The sequence below is a fragment of the Exophiala dermatitidis genome (assembly GCF_000230625.1).
Source record: "Exophiala dermatitidis NIH/UT8656 unplaced genomic scaffold supercont1.9, whole genome shotgun sequence".
Lineage (NCBI taxonomy): Eukaryota > Fungi > Ascomycota > Eurotiomycetes > Chaetothyriales > Herpotrichiellaceae > Exophiala > Exophiala dermatitidis.
In genome coordinates, this window is record NW_008751654.1 from 219,001 (window position 1) to 233,647 (window position 14,647).

The 14,647-nt window shown below is 54.0% G+C and overlaps 5 protein-coding genes across 5 annotated transcripts; 2 read left to right on the top strand and 3 right to left on the bottom strand.

The window, feature by feature from the left end:
* Positions 1 to 42: 42 nt before the first annotated feature.
* HMPREF1120_09257 (uncharacterized protein) lies at positions 43 to 5,049 on the bottom strand. The gene is made up of 2 exons (XM_009163536.1): positions 425 to 5,049; positions 43 to 376 (listed from the first exon to the last, which is right to left on the bottom strand). The coding sequence occupies exons 1-2, from the start codon at positions 4,466 to 4,468 to the stop codon at positions 254 to 256; spliced, it is 4,167 nt and encodes a 1,388-aa protein (XP_009161784.1). The 5' UTR covers positions 4,469 to 5,049; the 3' UTR covers positions 43 to 253.
* Positions 5,050 to 6,680: 1,631 nt separating this feature from the next.
* Positions 6,681 to 9,503, bottom strand: HMPREF1120_09258 (uncharacterized protein). The gene has a single exon (XM_009163537.1). It carries the CDS (start codon positions 8,740 to 8,742, stop codon positions 7,831 to 7,833), a length of 912 nt encoding a protein of 303 aa, XP_009161785.1. The 5' UTR covers positions 8,743 to 9,503; the 3' UTR covers positions 6,681 to 7,830.
* On the top strand, positions 6,771 to 9,151 carry HMPREF1120_09259 (uncharacterized protein). Its single transcript, XM_009163538.1, has one exon. The coding sequence runs from the start codon at positions 6,894 to 6,896 to the stop codon at positions 7,689 to 7,691; it is 798 nt and encodes a 265-aa protein (XP_009161786.1). The 5' UTR covers positions 6,771 to 6,893; the 3' UTR covers positions 7,692 to 9,151.
* Positions 9,374 to 12,750, top strand: HMPREF1120_09260 (uncharacterized protein). The gene has a single exon (XM_009163539.1). The coding sequence runs from the start codon at positions 10,036 to 10,038 to the stop codon at positions 12,385 to 12,387; it is 2,352 nt and encodes a 783-aa protein (XP_009161787.1). The 5' UTR covers positions 9,374 to 10,035; the 3' UTR covers positions 12,388 to 12,750.
* Positions 12,751 to 12,965: 215 nt separating this feature from the next.
* On the bottom strand, positions 12,966 to 14,383 carry HMPREF1120_09261 (uncharacterized protein; the record flags this gene model as incomplete). The annotated part of the gene is made up of 2 exons (XM_009163540.1): positions 12,966 to 14,139; positions 14,196 to 14,383. The coding sequence occupies 2 exons, from the start codon at positions 14,381 to 14,383 to the stop codon at positions 12,966 to 12,968; spliced, it is 1,362 nt and encodes a 453-aa protein (XP_009161788.1).
* Between the last annotated feature and the right edge of the window lie 264 nt (positions 14,384 to 14,647).

Consider the following 14,647-nt stretch of genomic DNA (forward strand, 5'->3'; position numbering starts at 1 on the left):
GACGTGGCTGTTGTTGAGGTATCTGGCGTCAACGCCTGTTAGTGGGACTGTAGGACCTCTCAATATTTGCCTAAATGAATATTACAAGACTATCCAAGCAGCATCAAGATCCGTCATCTTGAAGTACAGTATTACCCTAGGCTGCGCTATTAGTCGTCCACCTCATGAATAGAACACAAGTCATAGATTCCTCGTAGAGGTCGCTGCGTTATCTTGCCAGAACACACCATACACTATACAAAGACTCGTCACGCTACGAAACCTCGACAACTTCTGGGGGAGGTGACAGCTGGTTGGCACTGCCCGATAAGCTGACATAACTTGTCAGGCCAGAGCGCCTGACCATCAGGGCCAGTACGATAGCCAGTAGAGGGATCTTGAACAGCGTCAGTTTATTGAACAATCGTGCGAAGGAAGAACTTACCCAAAAGAAGAAAAGCTTCCTGTCACGGCTTAGCTCCACCCTCTCGATCTGCTTCCGTGCTAAGATCTCAGGGCTACCGGTCGCCGAACCCGGGCCAGGACCTCGAGAGTCCGAATGTGCATCGAAGTGGAGGTCTGCAGCTGCATCGGTAGCAGCCCGCAGGGCGGATTCCTTCTTCAGACCCCAATCGCCTGGCTGTTCTTCATTTTCCGGGTAGAGATCCCCATATGCCGGGGGAGAGGAGGCCGCTGGGGATGAGCTGCCTGTCAACGTTTCCCACCAGCCCTCCCGGGGAATATTCTGCCGCCGCTCTTGGCTGGGGCGATGTGGAAACAGTGAGCTAACACGGCGCACCATCGGATACGCCTGGTAGTCTTGCAGCGCGGCTAACGGCCCGTTCAAGTTGGCAAGGTTGGGCATGACTGACTGAGCACTCTCATTGAACTGTTGCAGTTGTGCGGCCAGTTGACCACGCCACGCCAACATGAATGCTGGTGGCGCCATGGCCGGAGAAGTGGCAGATTTCCGAGTCTGTGACAACTTTGGCCCTTGTACAGCAAGCTGTGTACTGTTCCTTCGTGACTGCGAAGCGCCGGCTACACCCTCATCGCGAGTACCATGGCTGATAGCTGCTGGATGTTCAACATCTTCGGGCGAGCCCATAGTCGGGGTCTCGTCATCATCTTCCGATTCGATAGAGTCTTCCGAGTCCGTGACTTGGAACTGGTCCGAGGCGTTCTCCCAGAAAGAACGAAGAGATGACGAGCTGCGACTACGGCGGTGCAGCGGTGTGCCACCAACACTGCGCGATCGATAGTGCTCGATAGGTGTCAGTGTGGCTTGATATGCAAGCAGGGAGGTCGCCAAATCGGCCGGAGTGAATTGTCGAATACTGCGTGCCTTGTGGTTGGCACCGGCTAAGCGAAGTCGATGAATGACATGAGTGTGCCCGTTCATGGCCGCATGATGCATCGGCGTATGACCGTTGTTGTCCATCATATTTGGAGACGCACCTCTTGCCAGCAGGCCGGCCACGAAGCGAGTGAGCCCCAGGGAGGAGGCTAAATGAAGCAACGTCAGGCCAGAAGGACGGCGCAGGTCGAATCTTGGAGTTTTAAAGCGCTTCAGTTCGTCCATGTGCGTGAGGAGATCCATCATGGTGGTTTCCAGCTCCAAGGTATCGACGGGGACCCCCGATATAGAACCAGCGCTGCGCTGATGTCCCGAATTGATGCCATAGTTGACATGCGACGGCCAGGCGGAATGTGACTGAGCTTGCAGCAGCTGTTGTGCGGCAGAGTACGGATCATCGGTCGGGTGTTGCATCTGCTTGCCCAGCGTGCGCAACGCCAGACGGAACATCTCCAATTCTCTATCATCGATATATGTGAAAAGGGATGGCCGAGCTTGGGACTGTTGTGGCATCGTAGAGTATTGTGGATGGTCATGTTTGAAGACCACAGGCACTACACCTGGTTGCAGGGCTGGAGGAGCAATGCAATTCAGACATTTCTCGCCCCAGAACGTCGTTGTCGTTGCCTCAGTGTCACCAAACATGACCTCCAGCCCTTGATAAAATCCATTGCCAAGAAGGGTAACTTCAGTCCCACCGGTTACGGAACCTTCCGCAGGAACCAGCTTGTGAATCAGAGGCGGTGGGCGGCGTGTAGGCTGACCCATGAGTTGGTTGGACACGGCCTGTCCAAAAGTTGCGTCAGTAGCACCGAAGCTGTTTCTCGCCGATCCTGGGCTGCCAGGTCTGCTTTGTTGACGGGACGGTGGTGCGGAGAGCGCAGCTTGTCTGGTCAGATGCTCCAGACTATATGAGCGATTGATATTTTGGGGGAAGGATTGGTCATTGCCATTCGGTGTTGGGGGACTGGTGCCGTAGGGACCAGTTCGCGCAGGTGGGCCGGGATACTGACGATCGTTAGGTCCCATGTAGGATACCATGTTGGGTGCGTATGGAGACGATGCCGCAGTATTGGGCACCGTCCCTGAATTAGACACCTGTGAAGTATCTAGACGAGTCATTGTCAACCCAGACGGCAGTTTTCCAGATCCGCTTTGCTTCCGTCGCTTCGTTGTTGGACCGGATGGCCCGCTCGGGGAAGCAGGTCTCGACAGATTTCGCGGCGTCAGCGCCTTCGAATTCTGGTTGGATAATGCAGATGGTATGGCGAAGGGGTTGCTTGGCGGAGCCATTGGAAAGCTTGGATTGAAGTTATGCTGCAGTCCATGCAGGTCGGTCGTGGAAAAGGACTGCTTGAATAGTTTGGCATTGACTGGAGGCGGATGACCTTGCCCTGCACCGGACGTTGGAAATACTCCGGAACCAGGTAGTTGATAGGCCGGATTGCCGAGAGCTGAAGAAGGGTTGGGCTCGGCTGGAGGGGCAGTATGTGTTTTATGGTCGTCGGTAATCATAATAGGGTTGGTCATGGCTTGTGCAAGGACTTTGTCTCGGTAGTCTTTGATAGTGAATATCACTTGGAAGCCCATCTTTTCGTTTTGGTGGCGACAGTAACATGCGATACGCATGGGGAGTTCAACCTGCACGGGCCCAGGAGGTGAACTAACTTGCTGGCCGTCGGCAGCTGTAGGCAAGTCAGTATTGTCACGAGGGACTTCAACCCAGTCTTTCAGTTCATTGGTGTTGAAGACCACCACTCTTCTCTCTTCGTCTCTCTGGAACAACTCTTCCTCCTCTGGTTTTTTCTGCTTCTTCCTGGAGGCCCGTTTCCTTTCACGTTGTATACAGCCGGAACAAATGCGTACTTCGCCGCCATTCAGCGGTTTCTCGTCCTCCTCTTTCGAACCGGGAGACTCTGCTGACGGCGTGGAACTTGGGCCAGTGGAAGGACGCTCTTCCCCTCTTGCACGAGCCAAGGCTCTCTTGAGTTTGACGGCATCTTGCATGGCACTCGTGCAGACCAAAGATGTATGAAGTTCCAATATTTCAGGACTGCGCTCAGGATCCGGTTTTGCAAGGAATTTCGGCTTTGAAATGGTATGCTTGGGGAGCCTTAACTTCTTGGCGCCCGAGGGGAGAAATGAGAGGGTCAACTTGATTGGTATCTGTGTTTCAACGCGGGATTTCAGAGACGTCGGGTGTACGGTCAGTACGGGAGCCCCTTCTGTGGAATTCACGGTAGAAGGGGGAGAAGAAGTGTCTTTTGCGATTGTGGAAGGCGTCGTGCTCGACTCCGGGTCGAAGCTAAAGCCTGTTGCGGAAAATTGTGCATTGGGAGAAAAGGTTGCATTGCCCGGAGAGTCACCGTTCATGGTGATGTGGTTGAACGTCTCTTCCAAGCCGGAGGAGGGGGAGTGTCGGCTCCAAGGAGACTGGCTCTGGGCGGCTGGGAGCATCGCATTGAGCGGAGATACTTCCCTGGAGCCTGAAAAGACAAAAGAAGGTTGGCCTTTGGGTGGATAAGTAGGTGGAGGATTGTGGCTGTTATAAGCGGCGGCCATATTCAGTTGTCGATTGGGCGGTTGAGCAATCAAAGCGCTCTTCATGGTATTCGGGTTGGTCAAATCGAACCCGCTAGGCGTACTTGCAGCGGTCTCAAAATCAAAATCAGACGCCATCTGCTTGTTGCTGACCTCGAAGTCGGGGTCAAAAGCAACCACAGACGCGTGCTCAAACAGAGGTTCATTGGAAGATATGGAGAATCCATTGATGCCACTTCCCCACGCCCCGTGCATGGAAGCATTATGCGCCGGAGGCGAAGCTGTAGACGCGGCAGATATGTTGCCCTTTTGATCTTCGCCAGAATCTGCGGAGGATGAACTCGAGCCGGAACCCGAGCCACGCGAGGAGCGAACGAAGGCGGCACTGCCATGAAGCGGGGTGAAAGCGTCCGCTTCCCTCTTTATCGAGAGATCACTAGGGTTGAGGAAACCGATGCTCGACGTCGAGGAATCCGCCTCGGGAGCAGGAGAGGCCAAGAAGCTCTCAAAATCTTGACCGGCATACGTAGATGTGTGGTCCAGGTTGCCCGAGAAGAGATACATATCTTCATCCTGCATCGACGCCATCATGCGCGCCCTTCAGATTGCAGCGCAGGTCGTGTTGTGTTTTGTCCGCCAAAGTCTTCACGCCATCTCTTTCCCAAGCCTTTGAAGTGAGGATCCGGTGGGCGAAGGAACACGCAATGCGAGGAAGGCAGATCGAAAGGTGCGCCCTGCACGAGGTCTGCGCGCGATAAGTCGGCGAAAGAAAGACGTCGTTGGGAGTCAATGGTTGTGTCTCGTAATTCCTTCTAGAATTCAGGTAGGCTTTTGACTGGTCGCGCTCCCAAGGTTCTGCCACGCCCGCAAGCAATGGAGAGGGCGACCAAGAAGGTAAGCGGCCTAGCAGCAATGAGAGAGTCGGCCAACAAGTTGGCAGACGTTTGCTGGCTGGTCAACGAAGTGGTTTAACGAGGCGTCGAAGGCGAACGAAGACACAGTTGAAAGCGGCCAAAGTGTGGAGTTCAAGTCTAGTAGCTGGGTGGGAGTAGTTAGCAGCCTGCAGTGAGTGGTGGTCAGCAGTAGCAGCGATTGTAGTCGTGGGCGGGAGGCAAGTTGAAGGTTGACTCGGAGTGGACACCGCAATGCCACTGCAGTGCAGCACTGCAGTGGTGCGTGTGGGATTCAAGTTACTACCGTAGTAGCAATCACCAAACGCAGCTAACTCCTTTCCTAGTATGTTTTTAGCGGGGCGGCTAAGTTACTTCTACCGGTATTCATTCGAGGGTGGCAACCAGATAGCACCACGCTAGCAATTCTAGCCAAGACCGCTCTGATTTTGCTTCTTCCACTGCAACTTGAATTGGTACTTAGGTAGTAGTCTGACGCTCCTCCCCCGGAATGTCTCCCCATGATTTCAAGCTTGTGACAGCTGAAAAGCAGTTGAAATCCACTGGCAGATACCAGGTAGATACCTACTAGTACTTGGTTGTACTTGGACACGCGCACCAGCACTGGCAGAGTATGCACATGTATCTCATAGTTACCGTCTTTAACAGGAGCTAACACCTCGATCCAAACTTGGACATGAACTTCAAGGCGAACCCGCTGGCCTCTGACCCTCTGTCGACAGCAGCAACCACTGTTGTACCTTATGCAGCGGCAGAACATCAAACAACTTGAACACTCAGGCTGCACGCTATGTCGTTGGGACAAAAATAAACCATGTTTCCGTGTGGTTGAGCTCGATCCGTCCGGCTCCCGCCCAAGAGCATGCATACCCTGGGCTATCGAGGAGAAGCCGCATCCAACGCGAATTGCATCTCCGGTCCGACTGCGAGGATGGTCCCCTGCACTGATTAGTCCAGGCTGCTGCGCGCTACAGCCAGTCTTACGCCTCCCTTCCGCCCCTCGGCAGTAATCGCCAGCCTCGGAAGCAGAGACAGCTTTCTTTGGATCATTATTTATTAGGTAGTAACTGGAAGGTACGTAGGTACAGGGGACATTGTCACGCTGGATTACAACTTCTCGATCTCTCTCCAGCCCCAATGGGATGATGAGGTCTGACACACTGCAGGGACGATCTCGCTACCGTCACAATGCTAGTCCTGGAGACTGAGTGCCTCGAACCCCATCTTTACATGGTATCCCGCCATCCATAAGGTATTGTTTCACTTTATAGTTTGTGTTTGTGTAGGTACCTAGGTACCGGTAGGTATGAATCAATGTGCAACGTATGGAGGATTAGTAATCCATCCCAAATGCGGCATGTGGCGGCTTTAAAAGGCTGCCTATATTTCGCACCACGACATCCTTATTTCGCACCACCGCTAAACTACTTCAAGTAATTTTTTGTACAACGCTAGCCACTTTGGCTTTGCCTTTATAGCGCCGTATATCACGTAATCCCGATACATGCTCTGTAATTATCCATACGCCTATTATCGCACGCCTACAGCACCTACAACGCCCGCAACTCCTGCAACCCCCCGCAACTCCTACAACGCCTACAACGCCTGCAACATCTATAACACCTACCACTGCACGCCTACCACTACACTCCTTTCAGTTGCTTTCGGTTAACAGGTGGTAGTAGGCGCACAGTAATAGGTATACAGTTATAGACGGTGCAGGCTTATAGGCGTTGCAGGCGTTGCAGGCGTTACGGGGGGTTGCAGGAGTTGCGGGCGTTGTAGGCGCTGTAGGCGTGCGAGAATTGGGGTAGGGAGGGGGTGGTTATAGGTATTATAGGCGTAGGCTAGTCAGTGCTATAGGTATATCGTAATTTAAGGTGTAATAAGCCTGTAATCTCTAAGCACTTAGCAACCTTATATCAGAACTGGCCTTGGCAATGGTGCGAAATAAGGATCCCATGGAGCGAAATATACCTAGGTAGGCAGCCGCTTTAAAAGGCACTGACACACTGCAACTCCTCAACTTGAAGTTCCCCGCAGGCCAAGTCAACAGCTTGCTCTACATCATTTCATTTGGCTCCTGAAAGGGTGCAAGTGCGGCAATGCCAGGTGAACCACCTCCAGCAAAAGGCCCCGGCCACGGCCACGGCTACGATCTCGTCGCCAGAGGCAGCAGAGGAAAGGCACCCCTGGGGACTGCCATCTTCATAGGTCTGCGGGCGCTTGACCCATTGTTACAGAGACAGCTACTGCTTCATTCTCCTCTGCCTCATCTTGCCAGACTGCTGGGCCTGTCTCCGCCGGCAGCACCGCCCACAGGCGGCCTCCCTCTTGCTGGCACAGGCCTGGCCCCGTACCAAAGCTTGGTGTGGGCGTATTCCATCGGGTCGGCCGCCAAACACATATTCTGGGCTCTTTTCCTGGGCAACGAACCCATTTCTCCAGCAGCGGCCGCCATCATCGCCGTCTTCAACACCTTGAACAATACCCTGAACACGCTTGCGTATGATCTGGCGGGCGAGAATCCGACGTATTTCGAGCCGTGGAGTGTATACGCCGGCTCGGCTTTGTTCTTTACGGGAGTCCTAACCGAAACCGTGGGTGAGATTCAGCGGAAACGGTTCAAAGACAGGCCAGAAAACGAGGGGAAGATTTATCGTGGCGGTATCTTTTCGGTTGTGCGCCATGCATCGTATCTGGGATACAGCCTGTGGCGTGGAGGCTATGCCATGGCCTGCGGCGGCCCTCTATGGGGTGCTGCTGTGATGTCTTTCTTTTTATGGGACTTTGCCAATCGGGCCATCCCCATCCTGGACGAGTACATGGCTAACAAATATGGAGAGCAGTGGATGAAGATGAAGCGGGATGTACCCTACGCATTGATTCCGGGGGTTTGGTGATTGACACGCGTCGAGCGCGCCATTCACTTTTCCTCCAATCACTCTGCTGAGAAAACGGTTACGCCCAACCCATATTGTATTAGATCATAACCAGTCCTGTTACCATCATGATCATAGCGACACGTTCAAGACACCCTTCCTATCCATAACGACGGTTACTGCCCAGTGATTCTTCGCTCTGTTCATATGTAGGGAGGCGGTCCGTTGTAGCAGTCGACTTGTCGACATGCTGCTGCCGCCTCTCGTTTTGATGCCGCATCCGCCTGGCCTCAAAGACGCTCACAATGATCAGGTAGAGGAGAGCTATCACTCCCGCAACCACCCCGTACGCGATGCGGACCTTGTTGGAGGTCTTATTAGTTTGAAACGGGCTGTGAGACGCCAGTCTGATCCCAAGGCCACCGTTGATCACACCTAGGCACAGCAAAAGACGACCTAGCCACAGATGAACGCGCCCGACCCATGTCCGACCTGGCGCCTTGGGTTGTCTGCCCGCCTGCGCGTTGAGGGCGCGCTTTTTGTAGATACTGTGGTGAATCGCTCCGAAGACGGGTTGGAAGAGGCCCATGGCAAGAATGGCAAGGCCCAGTCTCGGGTGAGGGTCGTTCCAGACACCAAAAGCTGATGACTGCTGGGCCAGCCAGATACCCATGCCGGCAGCGCCGATATAAATGATGTAGCTGACTATCTGACCTACAGCATGAATTCTGAGCACCATCGGGCTCTTGAGGTCCAGTCTCAGGAGAATCGCAAGCGACGGAATGAATATGACCCAGACTAAAGAGGCTAGGACAGCATGGCCGATGAGGATTCGCCCGGCTCGATTGAAAGCAGTCGAAGAACCAAATACCGAGTCCTGGCCAAATTGCCCGGTCGAGGAGCTGCCAGTCCCGTCGCCATCATTGTTGCTGTTACCGCTGCCGCCCCAGGATCCGGGAGGATCAGAGCCGTCACCGTTGTCAGAGTCTCCCCACCACCCAGTGAATTGGGCGCTAACAGCGCTGGTTAGAAGGGTGTTTGCGAAGAGAAGAAAGAGCTTGTTCTGTGGCATTGCTGTTTTCCTATGCTGTGCTGTCTCAGAGGGTCGAGGGGTCGAGCAATGTTCAAGCGCTGGCGCTCAGCAGATCTAAGTAGACAACAACTCGGCCACACCTTTTGTATTTTGGCGATGAGAACCAGAAGGTAAAGCATCGAGAGGAGAGCCGCGAATTTGTCACTTGGCTCACCTGCCCATCTATATGTAAGAGCAACAAGTGACCGGGGAAACGCAAGTCAAGATTCCGACATGGCTCAAGTCATGCTTACCTTTTCCCGCCCATGAATCAAAGGGATGGCCTGGGTCCCACGCGATCAGGAACATTATGGTGTACGCAAGCTCTTTCGGCCCGTTGTCCAACCATCAGCCAATTGCGCCAGCCATTATTGGAGGGCTGTGTCCGGCCTCCTACCTCCGAACCACCGACCAGCGGGTGGCCTCAAGCCACGGGCTTGGGGCCGGTGTTATCTGGGAACAGCTTCTTTTCCTGTAGCCATATACGTTCACAGAACGGTGGTAGTTGTGTTGTTGTTCCGGCCTGATGACGCGTCGAAGCGTCGGCCAAGGACGTTGTTGAGACTCATCTTGGGGGCATCGTTGACTGCCCGTGGTACAGGTATTAGTAGTAGTTCGCCATGAAAGCCAGGAATAATTTTCCGCAACCTCATCCCGGGCTATTGTTGCCTTATCCAACCAGGAGCGGCAGAATAGTATCTGTACTATACAGTAAAGTAGTATGATGCAGTGTTGGGCTGAAAGAGCATGAAGCAGACCTCGTGAGGTTTGACCAAGTTGGTGGCGGGGCCGGAGGGCCGCAGAGTGTTCGTTGTAAAGACAACGGTATATGCATCCTTAGCCCACGCGATCCGGCGAACTCGGCATTGATATCAACGACAGACCGAAGTGATATTTTCTCCCATCAAAGTTAAGGTACCTGGTACCTCTTGGTTCCTCTCCATACATGTACCTTACAGGCACGACATCGTGGAAATTCTTACGGTTGCTTCACAAGAAGGCTTCTAAGTGCAGTATGTCTTAGCGGGACTCAAGTGCGATTCACCACAAAAAATATGAGGCATCATGTCCCCGGCCGTTTGCCTTGAACCATTCCCAGTGATTGAAAATGGGCTGATAATTGGTCTGTCGTCGAATCCAAGTCATCCAACAACTTGAATCAAAACCACTTCCTCGTCACAACACGCAGGTAGAGCCAGGTAGCTGACTGACGACCAGAAATGCAGCTACAAGAGTAATCAGGTCTTTTCACACCTCACTACTTGTATCAAACTAAACATCTTCTTCTCCCTCATGGAAGCCGCTGCCCGCCGTTCTGGCCGGCAGCGGAAGGCCAACACAAAGTACGCCAACGATGGCTGGGACAAAGAGACTTTGCGCATTCTGCGTGCCTCATCGGAATCGTCTGGCTCCAGTCCAGACGAAAACCTACAAGCACGGGTTGTCTTTCAAGCCGGGAAATCAAATACAGCTTTATCTGATGATGGCCAGGAGTTTCCCCTAGGGCCCACTGACGACGTTTCTGTGGTTCCCGAAGGCTCTGAGTCTTCAGACGTGGCTACCTCGAGCGAAGGTGAGGACGACATGAGCCTGGCCACAAGCGACGAGGATCATCTAGCTCATAAAAAGCCCCTAAACCAAGTCCGTTGGTCTGACTCGAGCGGCATCGCTTCGACGCCTCATTCTCGCGGCCTTGCAACCGGACGGAAACATGCTTCCAAAAGTGCGGCATACCCAGATACGTTTGGACCTGATGTGGAGGACCTGTCTACCGTGCTCGATGCTCGGGATCTTTGGCTGAAGGGTCGTGACGTAACACTCCCCAGCCGCAGGTCGATATCTGATGCCATCGAGAAGTCCCAGGGACTGCCGTCGACACCTGCTGCCACTGTTGACAAGGCGCCGGATCCTTCACATTCCAGGTCAACTAACGGGGCTCCTGTAGACGATGTGATCCGTCAGAATCAGACCCTTCGAGCAATGGATGACAAGGAACTTCAAGAGAAATACATGCCACGAAAGCCATACTCTCATTCGGTCGTGCTCGGCCCTTGGGATAAGCAGACGAAATTCGATCTTCCTCCACGATGCCCGTTGAGCCTAGGACAAGCCTGGTCAACACATGCTCCAAAGGATATACCCGTGGGAGGCCGGCTCCAAAATCAGCTCCCAACTCGCCCACCGCAAGAAGGCTGGTTAATCAATGTGGGCGAAAAAGTTCAATGCCTGTCCTGGGCGCTGGCCACTGCCGAACTGCAGTACCTTGCTATCGTCACGCGGGCTACCCCTGGCCAAAGACTGAGTGTTCCAGGACATGTTCGCGTTCGACCGGCATTCCATCCTTCTCCTCCATACCCTTCGCACATTGAGATATGGGGGTTTCAAACCCAGGCCATACCGAACAGCCGCGTTCGCACCTTGTCTTTGGCCGTCCCCCCAAGGTTGGTGATGGTGGTTGGGACCGATTACGGCGATATTCGGCGCATTAAGTGGTGTCCGCCAACGCTTTCTGAGAGGGATGTACATGTTGACGGTGGGCCAGCTACCGTGAATCATCGTCTTGGTATCGTATCAACAGATGGCTTTGCCAGAGTACTGTCACTCTCTTTGCCCCAGCATATCAACCAGGACAACAATCCCATTGCCGTCAAGGTTGCGCAGGCTGGACTCACAATGTCGCCTCCGCTTGGTACGGTTTTCACCGCCCTTACCTTTGCGGATCCCACAACTCTAGTACTGGGAGCCTCTGATGGCTCGGTCCAGTTGTTCGACTTGGCTACAGTGCATGAAAATGGCTTAGCCGCCAGTGGTTATTTGCGGCAACAGATACATAACACATACATTACCTCGCTGTGTTCTGCCTGGCCAGGATCACTCTCCACCTTTATTGCCAGCAGTTCGGCGGCTGGCGAGCTGGTCCTGACGGATTTGCGCAACCCCCAGCAAGACAGAGTATCTGTGGCTCGCGCATGCTTTCCTCAGTGCGACATCGTCTTCTCGCCTCACACAAGGTCATTCATCACGGGGCTTGATAGGGTAGGAAACACGCAAGTCGAGGCACACTTGGCGGCCTTCATCATTTGCCACAACCTGCGAGAGTTTCATACCGGACACAGAATTGCCAGGCTTCCAGAACTGTCGGGTGCAGCAACAGCACTTGCGAACTCGCCATGTCACCCTTGCATCCTGATTGGGACCTCTAATGGCCAGGTGCTATCGAGCAACTACTTGCGGAAAGTCCTTCCACACCGAAGATCGGATTCTCGAAACGCCACAGGAGCTTACATGCAGAAGCTTTATGACTATGAATGGCGCCCACTTGCCGCAGGCGAATCAGACGATGCACAACCCCCAACGAACCGGGAAGATGCAGACACCGATCTCTACCATGGCGCAGCCGTGAGACCTGGTGTCTCTCGCTTTCATGAAGGCTTCAAACCCGAGAAAATCGAAGTTGGGACGGTGCCGTTGGCCAAGAAGAAGCCACAGCACAGGGAGACTGGGATTGCAGAGCCTATATTCGAGGAAGAGCAGAGCGTCACGTCAATTGACTGTTGTCCCAACCTCGCCTGCGCGGGAATCGCAGCCATAGGTTGGGGTAGTGGCATCGTTCGGGTGCAAGACCTCGCTCACGACCTCGAATAAGCAGGGGTCGAGGAATGCCGACATAGGCTCGATGCCGCCTGAGGGACGACGATAAGGTATTCACATAAGACTCATATCCTGGACTTGTTAGATGCATTAACCACGGTGGCGGTCGAGATCCTCAATGCACCAAGAGTCTACCAATGTCTTTTCGTATTTCCCTTCCCGCTATACTGATTCCAGACTACGGTACTAAAACACTGCAGAGAATGCCCTTAGAATCAACAAAAACAACTAGAAGTGAGAAGTAGGCTTGAACCATGTTCGTTCACCTAATTAACTATTTGCGATTCGCAAATCTTGTCGCTTGCCGAAGAACTAGACTAACCCCTGGCGTGCCAGCGCATATGCCTTGACTCTACGTGGTATGCGAGCAGAAATCGCCAACAATCGCTTTTTCCCCCTTCCTTGCCGGCTAGCACATGACAACCGTCCGCTTGATGAGTAGAAACAAATCATACAGCCGATAACACTGGGTTGTGTTCACTCGGGCAGGGAGGGGGTCAAATTGAGGGTCCTAGGTGCAGAACTAGGCTATGGGCGTAGCATTGACCTCAGCTTCCGGCGTAAGGCGTAGTTCAGCTCTTGTCACCTCTGGGACCACCTCGACCTCTCGATGCTCCTCCTCGTCCACCGCGATGGCCATCTCCGCGACCACCACGACCACGTCCTCGGAACTCACCACGGCCGCCTCTGCCACCTCGTCCACGACCACGTTCGCGACGCACCTGTTCAAATCCATCGTTCTCGGCAGCTGGCTTCTCCTCGACTGCTGCAGCAGCACCGGCTTCCTCGGCCCAACTGCTTGAGGCATGTACATCCGCCGGGGTGGCAGCGACACCAGTCTCAGTCTCAGCAGGGTCACGGGGAACTTGCACCCATTCTTCGTTGGTTGCACTGGTGTCAGTTACCACTGATGCCTGGGGGTCCCATGTGGCCTCGGCAACTGCGTTTGCGGCATCGGCGCCAGTCAAAGCTTGTTCGGGAATCGGGAGAGCATCGGCTGGGGTAGTGGCAGCGGGGTCAATGGGAGTCTGGATGGCGATGGTGTCGTCGAGCTCAGTCAAGCCGGCACTCGCCACGGTTTGATCCGTTCGGATTTCGGTCGCAGCGGGTGCAGAATCGGTGGGGTTTGTCTGGTCCGCTTCTTGTTCGGTGGTCGAAAGTGCTTCTTGTGCTCCCTGTAGAGACGACTGTTTGACCTGTGCGTAGGTGATCTCCAAGCTCTCACCGTTGACATCTGGGACTTTGTCGTCGGTGCCGTGAACCAGGTTCCTGAGTGCCGTAAGTGATGCTTCGTTGCCCTGGTAGACTAGCAGAAGAGCACCCTCGAACGCACGTCCTTCATCGGAGTCGGCGTCCTCTGATTGACGTTTGGAGGCCGCAGCATGCAAAAAGTGAGACACGACCCGCAAACTGTCCTCGACGGCTTTGGCTTTGAGATCTTCGATTTCCCTAGTGGCCTCCTCTTTGACGCTGGCGATAGCCGACTCGTGGGCCTCAATCAGGCGTGACTTCTCCTTCGCAAAGCGCTCCTCCAGCTCTTGGGCAAAGGCACGGAAAGAGCTCAGCTGTTCTTCGAGTTGCGCCAATTGCGCTTGGAGGGCTGGCTTCTTGAGTATCTGGGCTTTCTGATCGACATTGAGCTTCTTTGCCGCAACCAAGTCATCGAGGGAAACATTGGGGTTTTCACTGATCACCGCGTCGGCCTTTGCGGAGGCAGCGAGTTTCTTGTGGAGATTGCGGATGTTTCTAGGATGGTCAGCCGAGTTTCAACCATGCGGTGGTCAGGCCAGTGGTATACTTACCTCATCAGATCCTTGACATGCTGACTCTGGTTGTGGGAATCGACACCGTTAGTGGTAGCAGGAGTCTCGGACGCTGGTGCTTCGATGGAGGGAGTTGCCGCACCACTGCCCGAGGGAGCATTCTCACCCTTCGCCTTGCGCTTCTTGCCCGGCTTGGAGTCGTTGGTCACAGAGCCAGCAGTAGACATGGCGGAGAGACGGGTAAGCGGCCGGTGACGGTGTGGTCTGGGACAAATAGACAGAAAGTAGAGAACGGTCTGAATATGACGAGGCTTGCGCCGCCTTCGACCTGTGAGACTGTCCGAGTGACAAGAATGGAGGAATTGTTGGAGGCCAGCTGAAGAGCTTGCAGAGAGTGGGAGGAGTGATCTTTGCAGTTGTTAAATTGTTTGCTCGTGTGAGGCTTGCAGTGTTGTTGCAAGAAGTACAGACTGCCACGAATTAATTGGGCG

What these genes read in the sequence shown, in the direction of transcription:
- HMPREF1120_09257 (XM_009163536.1), bottom strand. Translation starts at nt 4,468, where the DNA reads ATGATGGCGTCGATGCAGGATGAAGATATGTATCTCTTCTCGGGCAAC. An exon ending in GGAAGCTTTTCTTCTTTTGG is followed by an intron (nt 377 to 424) that starts GTAAGTTCTTCC and finishes ACGCTGTTCAAG; the next exon opens with ATCCCTCTACTGGCTATCGT.
- HMPREF1120_09259 (XM_009163538.1), top strand. Translation starts at nt 6,894, where the DNA reads ATGCCAGGTGAACCACCTCCAGCAAAAGGCCCCGGCCACGGCCACGGC.
- HMPREF1120_09258 (XM_009163537.1), bottom strand. Translation starts at nt 8,742, where the DNA reads ATGCCACAGAACAAGCTCTTTCTTCTCTTCGCAAACACCCTTCTAACC.
- HMPREF1120_09260 (XM_009163539.1), top strand. Translation starts at nt 10,036, where the DNA reads ATGGAAGCCGCTGCCCGCCGTTCTGGCCGGCAGCGGAAGGCCAACACA.